Genomic DNA, 13,566 nt, shown 5'->3' on the forward strand with positions numbered 1-13,566 from the left:
CAATTGTGAAATTATAGTTGCAATACACCCCCAGAATCTCGGGCGCTACGTTTTACTGGCAGAGAACTCGAACAGGATTGAAACGGATTAAATGAATCCATTAAAGACCAAGCATTTAGGGGAGAGCTACCTTATCGTACACTGGACTCCAATTCTGTGTGTACAACAACTGACAAGAAGCTATTTTAACTTTCTGTTTAGTCACTATAGACCATGTTAAGCGCTGCCAAATCATTTTTTTTACATATTCTGCTGTGAGCGGCAGCCAGTAACAGCATTATAAAAAATACATTACAAATATGTATGCAATTACCGATCACTACTTCAACCTCGATCTGCTCCTCACGGATTGTTTTAAAGAACAGCAGTGCCGAAGCCGTCTCCTCCGTGGTGGTGTTATTCAGAAACCGAAGTATTTTCTGCTCCTGCTCCCCTTCGCCTCTGCTCAAAAGCTCCTCGAAAGAGCCCGAGTCTGGGAGGTGAAAAGATCCACAAACTCGGTCTCGTATCCATTCCACACGAGGATCGTCTAACGACATCTTTTGTAGCTTATTCTATTTATATTATATACGTAGAACAGATACATATAAAAATAAATAAATCAATTCTAATATAACCCTACTTTGCCATCTCAAGTTTGGCTTGCAATTAAATTCCATTAGCGTCGTTTAGAACAGTGTTGCTAAGGTAACCACGCAACCACGTTACTTCCTGTTACTCTTTCTACACTTCCTTCGACGTTGCTACCTCGATAGTTTGCTGTGGCCAGAGTGATGCGATTCGTACAGTATGTAAAACACTTGAATTAAGTTTCATACTGTTATTAAATACATTGTAATGTTGTTATACAGTACAGTAACAGCATAATTGATTTGGATCATATCGAATAGCGTTTTCATGCATTATAAAAATTGGAACTGTATCATAGCATTCATTCATCGACGCCAATGGACAAATCGTACTATTGCTAAAGTATAATATTTGATGTTGCATCATTGATTCCGTAATTAAAAGTCATTGAAAAAGTGCCCAGTTCAATTATTACTTTATTAACTTATTAGCAAATAATTGGTCTTTTTAAAACTATTTCCATAGTCATGTTGCAAAAACCTAAATTAGTCCTATCAAAATACACAAGACAACCCGTTTTATGTAGAGCTTACACAGAAACAAGTGCAATGTGTTTTGCTACTGCTACAGCATATGCTTTAACAGACCATACAGTGTACAAGTTCAAATTAGCAACAACTGAAGAAAAATAAAACACATAAGTGGATACAGAAGTTTACGTATTATTTTTGCATTTCATTTTTAGTTAACCAAGTTGTTTGCTCACGGGAATAATTCATAAAATACCTTATTTGATTTTTTTCTCACCAATATATTAATAAATAAAATATAACTAATTAAAAAGCCTGGCACAGAGGAACAGTGAGCTCTTATATACTTGTGCGTTTGCGCTACGAATCTGTCCGTCGGCAGTTCCAGCCTCAGAGTTGCACACCAGTCCCTCTCAAATATGCTTGTCCTCCATGGATCAGAACAGAATTTTTGGACTGTTTCGGTAAACCAAAGTTTCTATCTCATCGTCCAAGCTCTTCTGGATCCTCGGAATCATCATGACATATTGTACAAGAATTACATTTAGTTGTTTGGTTTTTCTGTTCCTACCTTTTCAAACTGCAGCACTCCCAATGGAGAAATACAATGGAATGGAAACTCAGCTCAAAATACATTCACAATGTTGTGCGTTTACAAATGTACATTCATTTACAAGCAAAACACAGTTTACACTATGCCATACTTGTTGCTTATAAAATATCTGTTCCAACTTCTTATTATATATTTGAAAGCAAAAACAACTGTTAATAAAATGTTAAACTATTTTAGTTTTAGATTATTAGCCATTACTTCTGGAATTTATAAGCTGTTACATTTATTTATGGGCCTCCCATCATATCTCAAAAAATAACATCTGTTGTCAATTTTAAATGTCACAACCCATCACTAACACTGTCTTTAAGGAGTGTTTTACTAAGATTTTTTTTTACCTTTTGACAAAACCAGCAATAACCCAAGCCCCTCCCTCTACACTATTCATCATGAAACAGTATGAATTGTACAATGTTCACAGTGAAACATGGAAATGTTAAAGGGCTATCTATATACAGCCGCTGAGATGCGAAATCTTGAAAATATGATTCATAATAAAATATGATATGTAGATATTTGCTTGCATTATGTAAAAGGCAGTCAGTGCAACAAACCAGTTTAGTACAAAAAATAAAACTGTCCAGCCTATGAGGTTCAATGTCGTGATTCTCGTTGCATGTTATTTTTCTGTGCTCCCTGTCTCCAAGCACTCGTTTCAAAGCACACCATCTTGTTCGAAACTTTGGGACAGCAGTTTAAAGGAGAAAGGAATGAACTTGATCCCGGCACCAGTGTAGAACTTGTTCTGAAATTCCACCCTGTTCAGATAAAAAGGAATTGTACAGTTTACTGTCTCGAAGATTGTGTTGTCACTAACTATTCACAGGAACTGGTTTAATCGGCTTAAAAAGCCTACAAAACGTTAAGATACGTGTGTCAAACTAGGTTTAAATGATGCTTTTATACTTCTAGTTATGAGGGCAATGGACTTCAAACAGAGATACATAAATACTGACCAATGCAGTCGTAGAGCATGCAGGAATGCAGAAAGACCCTCCATGACAAGTAGAATAGCCACAGTCAATACAGCAAACAGCCCGAAGACTGGCACTAGTAACACAATGCCAAACATAGTGTCCACACGAAGGCCCACTCTCATTACCATTTCCCAGAGAACTTCAGACAACTCTAAAAGATATTATGCATTATTACAGATGATATTTTTCAAAAGAATAAAGGATTATTGCTTATAAATTCCACAGTTTTTGTTTGATTAATGTCACATACAAAATATATTTCATGTTTACAAACAAGTTAGAAAGACTGTAAAATAAGCAGTCTCTGTATGTGAACAAATGGACGAGAACAGTAGATTCCCTTTTTGATGTAACAGTTTTAATATAGTTTGTTGGTTCTGATAGAGTTAAAATCCACTGGAGCACACGGTTATAAAAAACAAACAAACAGATACCCACAGTAAAATGAATTTGTACTCTGAAGAGAGTTCCTTCTGCTCATACTTACGTGCGTGTGCAAGACTTAGTGCCCACAGTCGCAGGTAGGAAGCAGTGTTTGAGATGCAGCCAAGGCAGTATTCAATAGTGTGAATAGCTTGATGCATTAACACATCTCCAAAATCAAACTAGGGAAAAAATAAATAAATAAAATACATGTTATTTATAGGCACAACTTTTTTCATCCGTTAAAAATCAAAAACACCTTTAGCAACGTATTGCTCGGTTTGGCTCAAATCTGCATTAAATAAAATACTCTACTACTTGTCTATTACAAACAAAAAAAAACTTCTGTTAAATTCTGCAGCTCTCAGCAAGTTTACCTCCTCTGGTTGTGTGTCTCTGCTTGCTCCATGGTCTGTGTAGCTGACGCCTTCTTCCAGATCTTCAGCCCTCAGAAGAGACAGCTCCTCTTCACTTCCTCGCCGCACCAACTCGTAACCGTTCTGCAATTAGAAACAAAAAAGTTCTGCTAAACAAAAACAACAATCAGCAACGACGTGCTGTCTGTCAGCTCTGATCGAATGAAAATTTAGGTACTATAGTGATGAACTTTTAGCCAGTACCAACTGATGGATTATTAGACTTTAGCTAATAAAAGGTATCAGTGATGATTTTTTCCTATCGATTAACATAATGTAAATAGTACGGCTGTCAATTAATCACTGTTAACCTCTGCGATTAACGCACTGATTTTTTTTGGAGAGTCATTTCTTTAACACACGTTAATCACACTCCTGTCTTGTCCCTCTTAGCATACCATAATTCATGTCCTGCGGTACCATTTTAATACACTCGAGTGCATGCCAGGATTGAATGAGTGCCGTCATCGTTTGAGTATAAAATTAGTCACGGAACCACATTATGTAGCAAAGCACTCAAACATAAGGACTTGTGAATTGGAAGGTTTTTTTTGGTTCATTGGATAGAAAGACAGTTACTTGTACCTGCTATCAAAATGAGTTCCAGTATCACAGAAGTGCATCTAGTCTGCTGTACCACCTGCGTGCTAAACATGCTTTCACTTCTCAAAATACACTTTAAAAGTAGTTCTTCTGCTTGACAACAATACAACAACAAATGAAACCCGTCAGTAAGTTTATTATTTATTATATTATTATTATTAGTTATTATTATTATTACTATTATTATCAGAAACAAATGAGATGGATGTAGTAATTGTATCAATTAAAACCAATATTAATTTTGTTAAATCTCAAGATTAAATTGCGATTCATTTTTTTTTTTTTTAATTGCTTGACAGCCCTAGTAAATAGTGAATTATACTTACTCTATACATCCCAAGGCTCTTGCCTCCATTGTGGAGCCAATACAGGTAAAGTGGTTTGCCCAGCAGCAAAACAGGCACAGAGAGCAATGCTACCACTACAAGAAATACTTGTAACCCTGTCTGTAAACAAAATCACCAAGGTACGTCAGTAACATGCATAAGCCACCATCAAGTACATCATTATAAACAGCACTAAAGGGTTCAATACAATGACAAAGTTAGTCATGATGACCAGACAACAAGGTGTGTCTAATTTAACTATGCAGTCTTAAATCACCGAAATGCACAAACATTAAATGGCTCAGCAAATCATCGTTAACTGCCGTGACCTACATTCACAGCATGTGGAAGAAATGACTTGCAATTTTGTTCAGCATTTATGATTTATTTTTTTTTGTCATTACATATTTATGCACACTTTTCCTAAGAACTTGAACAATGGAAATCAGTAAGAACAATGAAAGAATACGGACCTGACCAGGATAAAGTGGCTGAAAGCCTTCAGTCCCTTGAAAAAAGAACATGTTAATGAAGTGAATGAGGATGCTTGGAGCCACACTGGAATTCTCTGCCGAATATGCCAACCATTTATAAACCACCATAAACACCAGGTACCCAAAAAGGCACAGCAAGAAGAGGATCTCGGGCAGAAATACCAGGTAGATGTTAAACTTCTTTCTGAAGTGCCTGTTTAAAGATGTGAAGAGAAATAAAACGTTAACAAAAAGTTGCAAGCAGTCATACTGAACAAACAGCTAGGTTATATTTTAAACCTTCAAATCACATTTATTCCTACACCAAAATGCAATTGGCTTATGTTTGTTTACTGCATTCTTTCATGCTGTTTCCTTTTGAACCGGAAACAGACCTCTACCTGTCAGTGTGGCTCATTCCCTTGGCACAGGAGCTTTGCCATGCTAGATTTAAAGGCTCTTGTATAGCTCAAGAGGTAAACATTTTACAGGAAACCCAACTTAAAGCTAATTTTTAACAATTCGACATTGTGCTATAATAATACATTTCATGTGAACTCACATGTGGTTGAAGATGCCCAGGATGACTCCGAAGGTCATGTGAACAATTCCCAGGATGACTGACATTTTCATTTTATAGGAATTCAAGAAATTGAGTTTATTGTTGGCCAGGTTCCACATCTAATAACCCAAAACAGACATAACCTTGATAAGCATCTCTTAATAAGAGGACAAAAAAATCCTATAGCATGCAGTTAAAATAACATTAACATCATAATAATAATAATAATAATAATAATAATAATAACTTATTATAATACTATTAATGAGGTAAATTTCCAACACAAAATTTGAACAACTGATTGACAACAGTGGTGTCAATAAACACATTTAATAATGCAATTATTACGTCGCATACTGTGATACAGTAAATGTTATGACTTATGTCATTATGCCGAATGGATAGTTCCATTGACCCTATACCAGTTACTTTTGTGGTCAATGTAAACCCAGTTCCCAAATTTTTTTGCTAAACAAGTTTCAACAAGGTTGAAAATTGTTTTTATACATATTTATATATTATATATATATATATATATATATATATATATATATATATATATATATATATATATATATATATATACACACACACACACACACACACACACACACACATATATATATATATATAATATTTTCAAAATAATGTGTAGAAAACACAGGAATGAATTGCAATGTGATCCGAGCTTAGTTGTGGTTTTCTTGTCACTAATGACCTCCACAGCCAAGCAATCTAAAATGCAAAACTAAAACATAGTCTCTCCTACATACAGATCATATAACCCAGAGATTTCTGTATTGTACTCCATTGATCAAATAGACAATTTCATGTCCAACAATGTGTGATAATTGACCTGGAATTACACAGTAAAGTTGCTGTCAGGGTGAGAAGTGCCTTTGGATACTACTTCAATTCCAGGTCCATTATCACCGAAAACCTGCCCTGGGCCTCATTAAACCAATATACCAACAGTAAAAGCTAGCCCTTCCATTAGTTAAGAAATGAAGTAATAATTCATTTGACTTACGTCCAGTGATTCGCTTCGAACATTGCCTTCACACTCCAGCCAGAGCCGAACATATTTATAGTCTTTGAGAAGCAGTCATTGTAGATTAGGCCAGTGTACACAGAAAAAACTCCCATTAATAAAATAATATATCTTCCTTCAAAAAATGTGTTCCATATCTGTTAATTAAAAAAACAGATGAATTCATAAATTCAAGATTTAATGGTTGAATATCCACTAAAACTCAAAAGGTAGGTATAGCATCAAAATCAATATGGTCCATGTGAACGCATGTATAAACTTAGAACTTGCATTGTCTTCATTAAGTAAAGCATACATAAATCATAAAAAGGCTTGTTATCCAATAATACTTTAGCAATTAATCCAAAAAAAATACTGCATTTTTGTGAAGTACATTACACTTATGTTGCCCCAGTAACAGTGCTGTGTAAATTACCACAACACACAAGCGAAAGTAAAACTATTAAACACATTTTACCTCATTTCTTGTTTTCTTTAGTGTGGGATTGTTTTCAAATACAACCATCCACAATGAAAACAGAGCCATTATTATTCCATGTCCGAAGTCTCCAAACATCACAGCAAAGAGGAAGGGGAATGTGATAATGGTGTATGGAGCTGGAAGGATTTAAACAGGATTTAGCTTTCCATCAGCAGTCTGCACCTATCAATTTAAAAATCACAGCACTGCAAGCCATAATGGGATCTGAACTGGAACCACACTGACAAAGAATACAAAAAAAGGGCAAACTAAAACTACTTTTACATAGCCATTTACATCCACAACTACTGAACAATAAATAATGCTACATTTAGAAATACTGAAAGAAATGTAATAAGTAACGATAGACGTTTTGATTGAACGTTGCTCCATCTTGTAGTTTCAGATCAAAGTTAACCAAGCTGGGTCCCAAGGTGCTTTCGGCAACAATTACCTGGATTAACTTCTCTGTAATTGCCCACTCCGTAAGCGTCTACAATATTTTGAAATCCTGACGTGAATTTGTTTGTTCTGATGAGGCTGGGAGGTGTTTCTGTACTTGGTATTCGATTCACAAAGGACGGAACAGTGGCTCCACTCTGCCTCTAAAAAAAAAAAAAAAAAAAAAAAAAAAACAATATAACTGAACTTGTACTCACAGAACAATTAAAAACACAAATCAACTGCTACAGGCACCAGGCAAACAAATAGAAGCATGTGCCTCTGATCTGTTATGAAAATACAGTAACATGTCTGAATACAAGTTCCAAAATGTCATGCACACCCTAACTCACTCAAGTGTCATTCAATCGTATTACTCTATTGATTTAAAAAAGGGGCAGACCATCCCTTAGTTAAGTTTCAGCTAGTCGACCTCAGGTCCTTCAGTGTGAAAATGAACTCACCGATCCCTCCTCAAGTGCTCTGCGCAACGTCGCCAAGTCATCAACCGGGCACCAGACCTCAGCAATGAGGCATTTATTTGTAACATCAAAGCTGCACAGGTTCAGTATGTGATAAATCGCCTTCATCTTTTTCACCTGGATCACCCAAGTGTAAATGGATTCTGAAGCGTTACCCAAGACCTGTCTCAGGTAATCTTCGGTTCTGTGCAAAACCTTACCAAGAGATGGAAGGAAAAAAAAAATCTCCTATTAATAACACTGACCATAATTGAAATCTGATGAGTTACATGCAAAAAATGCATTTAATTAATTTTTTTAAAATACCAACAACAGCTGACACACACTGATTAGTCAGAAAACCAATACATATTTAGAAATTAGTTAATTGCTTTCATGGCTTAAAAATTCTGGAGGCAACACAAAACACTGGGTATGGGATCCCCGGTGGCTCACCCAGGAAATGCACTGCCATTTGGAGTGCAGGGTGAGCCATGCAGATGTGCTTCCAATACCACTCTTAGCAAGGGTTTCCACCGGGAGCTCTGCATTGGTCTTTGTGCTTTGCAGGGTTAGGATACAGTGTGGGTTATATGCCTCATCACACTTCAGCAACTACTACTGGCCACAAACACCCAGCAAGTCTAGATGGAAACTTTCCAAACAGGGCCCTTGCCTGCAGGGTTCAGATGCCTGGTGACATTCAGTGTTTAGATTCATTGGTTGAAAAGAGGCATCTGGCTTCAAAATGGTATCAAAGGTCATCCGCTGATACTCGATCGTTAAATGAGTTTATAAAAATTGATTTAAAAAAATTAAAAAAAAGTAAATGGAAATTCTTGCACCATTTTGGTTAACTAAATGCTGCCTTTTTCCGTTAATCATTAAATGACTCAATAAGCCCTCCAGTGGCCACACAGCGAGAGAGTGTGTCACAAGTACCACTTATGGTTGTAATAGTAACTTGACTACAACAATAAGTAACACACTTATCATGCAATTTGTGATCACATTGACGAAACAAGACAGACTTCTTTTATCAGAAATTATTGACATATTCCAACTCTGTACAATGGGCTGGGAAGACTGAAGCACAAGGAAGTCATATGACTTGCCTGAGGACACACACATAGCACAGCTGACATTTAAACCCAGGGCTCCTGCCTCTTAGTCCATTCATCTCTCTGAATTTCATTTGTCCCCAGGTTAAACTTAAGTGCTCTCTAAAAGGAGGCTTGTAAAGTTCATAAAGGAAGCGGTGTACTATTCCAATACGCAAACTAATCTAATTCCCAGCTGAACAGCAGAATCAATTAACTCACTAGTGCCCAGATCTACTTTTTCCTTCCAGAAACATTCCAATAATGTCATTATTTACAAAACATGAATGCAATCACTATGATTAATAGTATGTAATTACACAATGCTTTAAAACCACTCACAGTGTGCAGATCCTGTATTCGGATCTTGAGCCCTTCCACAACATCCCTCCTCTCTTCATTGCTGCTGGGGTACGGATAGGTGTGACAGTGGTAACTGAGAAAACCAGCAGGGACACGAACAGTTAAAAACAGAACACACACACACACACACACACACACACACACACACACACACACACACACACACACACACACACACACACACAGTGTATACATTGTACTAATAGATCAACGTGATGTACTAACACGCTTGTCAATGATACAAAAAAGACTGAACTGCTTTAAAAACATTAGTTACCAACACAGAAGTAATTTCTACTTGATTTCAGACCGCTGCAATAAGCGATCAGATGGATAGATAGATGTCTTGATATCTCTAGATTCCAATTCTGTTTATAAAATGAATTACATGTTGCATAAATATTTGCACACATGGCCGCCCCCACTACATCCACAGTGCCAGGGCTTTGCATTCCCCAGTGTAGTAGTCTTAACTACTAAGAGACAAGACTGTGGTATTATGTTAGGGGAAGTATTTCTATGTAGGGGAAAGGGAAATAATTTCTCTCTTACCAATCGCATATCTTCTTAACCTTCTGGCCTATTTGTTCACCCCAATAAGAAACTAAAAACACAACACTCTTTGTGGTTTCTCCCTAAAAACAAACAAACACAGTTTTATATTCAAATGCACATATGTACCTTTTCCCTAAAATAAAAGGAGGCTACAAACAGCAAACAGTGCCTCACACACACGGCTCGTCACAAAGAGAGGGTAGCTGGAGCACCAATCAAGCCCTATTTATTCAAATTGATGTATTCAAAATACTGCAGTATTCATCACAAACTTAAAGAAAGGTCTGCATAGCACGTAGGTTTGCATAGCATGGGACTGTTGGAATGAGAGGTCGCACTGCTAACACTCACAGTATATGGATCTTCAATAATGTCATCTATCTCTGCATAACTAAGAATCGTGTAGCCTTTACACACTCTCCACAGCATCCTTTCAAAAGCTTCTATTTTTCCTCTATGGATTAAGCCGGAAACAAATCTGTTTATAAATATAAAAAAAAAAAAAACAGTTAAAACAAAATGATAATGAATAAACTCTTCAAACTATTGTTCCAAGCTTCAATACTCCTACTGTACTTCAACAGCTATATTAATATAATTTTAACAAAGAATAAAATGCCTGCACGACCCTGCTACATACTCTGGGTTGAGCAGAAAGACATACTGTGGGTGTATATCACTGCTTATCTGTGAATCCGGCGTTGCCAAATCTTTAAATGTTTGATTAACCTTGGTAGACCAATCTAACACATTTGCATAGTTTTTGCATTTACAGCATTTGATAAAAGACAAAGACCCAAGGGACAGTGATCTGAAACAGCTGATGACAAGACTTCAAAATTACACCAAAAAACTGCATGAGTAGAACAGTGCCCGTGCTTAATTGTTAAGGCAGATACTTGTGTGGCTGCAAGGTCTGGCTTTTTTTTCTTCTATTACCCACCCTAGTTTGGCCCCCATCCTCTGCATGTTGGTACACTCCACAAAGGACTCCTTTTCCAAAGAAGGGAACTCTTCATACTGAGATCGTGAAGGCTCCTGCTCAAACATAATTGTGATATATGAACCAGCAGATACTAGAAACGCCCCTTTAACCTTTCTTCAATCAGGCTGAGTTAAATAAGTGCATGAAGCAAGAAGGCTGTAGGGCATGAATGAATAATCAATGGGCTTGGATAAATGACTAGCCAGTCAGCCTTCCTTTTAACTTACTTTCAATAGAAACCTATCAAATGAATTACACATGAATGTATAACACTTCTGTACAGAGAGATTGCATACCAATAAAATTGTTTTTTCTGAAATACTACTTAAAAGAAAGCATAGCACCAGCCCATTAGTTTTTTGTTGGAATCCGTGTGCACTCTGCTAATCTTCTGAACAAAGCAATTGTAAAGGATTCTGGTAATATATCACTATTAGACACTTTCTTTGATGCAAGATTGTTGAGTAAATCAATACAATTAGAAGTAAACTAGCAAGAACACACTCTGATACATTTTCAACACACATGCATGTATGTATGTGGCTCTTGGTGTTGTAACATTACTGATCCCCATTCCCAGGTTTAGGTCCACGTTCATCCAGCAGGGAATATGGAAAGCATGCAGCTGCAGCTCACAGCTCAGCTGGGAGAAGGGAAGCTGAATCTGGATGATTTACCAGCCAGCATTTTATTAGACAACTACAGAAATAAAGAGAAATGCGTATGCATCATATTTTACCTCTGCATTCCTTTGGACAAAGTTCCTGGTTACCCTCAGCATGTGGGTGTACTCTGTCAGCTCCAAAAGATTCTTCTTCAGCTTTTCTTTATTTTTGGTTACTTCCCTTAACTCGACATCAAGCTTTTGCAGCTGCTCCTTAAATGGGGAATGAAGTAAAGATGTTACATTTCTGGTGTAAAGAATATGCATTTCATTCTCATCACTACCAGTACCATTTAATTGAGGCATGTTCACCCAAACCTGAATCCTATTGCACTTGTAAGTTGTTCAGCAAAGTAACGTTTTCTACAAAATGTAACTTACCATTATCACCATGACATGTTTAGGCAGTGGGGCTACCGGATTGACATCTCCTTCTGGCAGAGGTATGTCTGCTTTTTTAATTTCTCTCAGCAAATAAACTGCAATGTATAGAAAAACGCTTGGTTAAGGCTTCTGTTCAGCTGTAGCATTGCTGACACCACTCTTAATTAAAAGTTTCATAATAACTAAACTGCTGTCGATTTTCTATTATTGTCAATGGGTCCTAATTGTTCTGGAGTTGCAAAAAGCTTTTCATTACAGAAATTATCAGAAATTACCTGGCATTCGGCCAGACCTCTTTTTGGATAATCCCACTTGGGACGTATTTATTGACTGCATGTCTTACCAAGGATTCTCTCCATTTCTTCGCACCTCTTTATCTCGTTGACAAATTTGCGCTGAAAGGCGTTCATGTTGGGATTGAGCTGAAATTGAACAAGCAAAAACAAACATGGAATAAAGGTGTAACGTGATTTGTCAAGCTGCTGGTGCCATTCAGCAGCCCTGTTCTAGAACTGCAGAACTGAGCCTGGGCAGGATCAGGCTGTCATTCAGTATGCATGAAGGATGCTAACTGCCAACTCAAACTAGCAATACTGCATAACAGCATTAACCCACAACCAACATGACTCCATCAGTAATGAAAAGGGACACAGTTTCCGAACTAGCATTGCTGATCAGGTAGCATTATCAAGTCTAATGCTTGTGGCCTGGCTGACCCACTGTACAAATTAGTGATTTTTTCAGCTTTACGAGAAAAACAACCTCTGAATTCAATTTGCTAGCTGGATAAAAAAACAAAAATAAAAAAAACAGGCCCAGGGATGAAGCTAATAGGGTAGACTGGATTGATTGGACTGCAAGTTAAAGGTTATTTAAGGACCAACATTTATGCTCCTCGTATCCAAAATACAAACACCACTTTTTTCAATGCTCACTGTAAAACAACATTAACTTGGCACTCTTACACTGTTTGTGAACATGGCTGTTAGCCTCAAAGTCACGATAAATTAAACTCTCCACGAGAACCCCTTCAACATTGCACAGCTTAATAGAGTGTTACACAAAATGTCTTGCCCTAAAGTAAACACAAACATTCATTCGACTGTCTGAAGTTGTAGAAAACTGTACAAGTTTAATTGACTGTCCATTTTGTCTTTAAAAACTGGTCAATGTTCTAGGTATCAGATTACTAACACTTGTAGATTACTGACATAATACCTACAGATTACTATAAATTGCAGAATGCACTACAAATATTACTAAAGCAGATTACTTAATCATTATGCTTCAGCTCCCATCATGCCATCATGCATCCAGGGGACCATGTCAGTCCGTTTAATTCAATGCACATCAAATCTTGTTTTTGGCTGACATCATAATTCTGCCCCGATAACTTGTGTATCTGCTAAAATAATTATTTGCTTCCATCATCCTACCTTATCATTTGCTTACGCGGTGGTAACCAGAATATGTGTTATTACCTTACACCTGACAAAACTAGCGCCAGGCAGCCAAGACCTGTCATATATGGCAGAAGCCCATCTTCAGCTGTTTTATAGATAGAAAGACAGATAGATAAACTTTGATTTGCTTGTTTTCTATTAACAAA

At 36.9% G+C, this 13,566-nt stretch overlaps 1 protein-coding gene across 1 annotated transcript in view; it reads right to left on the reverse strand.

The window, feature by feature from the left end:
• Nucleotides 1-1,029: 1,029 nt before the first annotated feature.
• Nucleotides 1,030-13,566, reverse strand: part of LOC121297044 (V-type proton ATPase 116 kDa subunit a2-like) — a 20,854-nt gene continuing 8,317 nt past the window's right edge. The window contains exons 10-26 of the mRNA XM_041223056.1: nt 12,301-12,463; nt 11,955-12,052; nt 11,649-11,786; nt 10,868-10,962; nt 10,276-10,402; nt 9,922-10,004; nt 9,349-9,442; nt 7,910-8,122; nt 7,459-7,609; nt 7,002-7,141; nt 5,494-5,612; nt 4,932-5,145; nt 4,459-4,578; nt 3,491-3,613; nt 3,178-3,295; nt 2,670-2,841; nt 1,030-2,471 (exon numbers count right to left, since the gene is read on the reverse strand). Of these exons, the coding sequence (XP_041078990.1) occupies nt 2,369-2,471; nt 2,670-2,841; nt 3,178-3,295; nt 3,491-3,613; nt 4,459-4,578; nt 4,932-5,145; nt 5,494-5,612; nt 7,002-7,141; nt 7,459-7,609; nt 7,910-8,122; nt 9,349-9,442; nt 9,922-10,004; nt 10,276-10,402; nt 10,868-10,962; nt 11,649-11,786; nt 11,955-12,052; nt 12,301-12,463 (2,271 nt within the window). The 3' untranslated portion in view covers nt 1,030-2,368. The remainder of the gene's footprint in view (nt 2,472-2,669; nt 2,842-3,177; nt 3,296-3,490; nt 3,614-4,458; nt 4,579-4,931; nt 5,146-5,493; nt 5,613-7,001; nt 7,142-7,458; nt 7,610-7,909; nt 8,123-9,348; nt 9,443-9,921; nt 10,005-10,275; nt 10,403-10,867; nt 10,963-11,648; nt 11,787-11,954; nt 12,053-12,300; nt 12,464-13,566) is intronic.

This window comes from Polyodon spathula, chromosome 22 (genome assembly GCF_017654505.1).
Source record: "Polyodon spathula isolate WHYD16114869_AA chromosome 22, ASM1765450v1, whole genome shotgun sequence".
Classification (NCBI taxonomy): Eukaryota; Metazoa; Chordata; class Actinopteri; order Acipenseriformes; family Polyodontidae; genus Polyodon; species Polyodon spathula.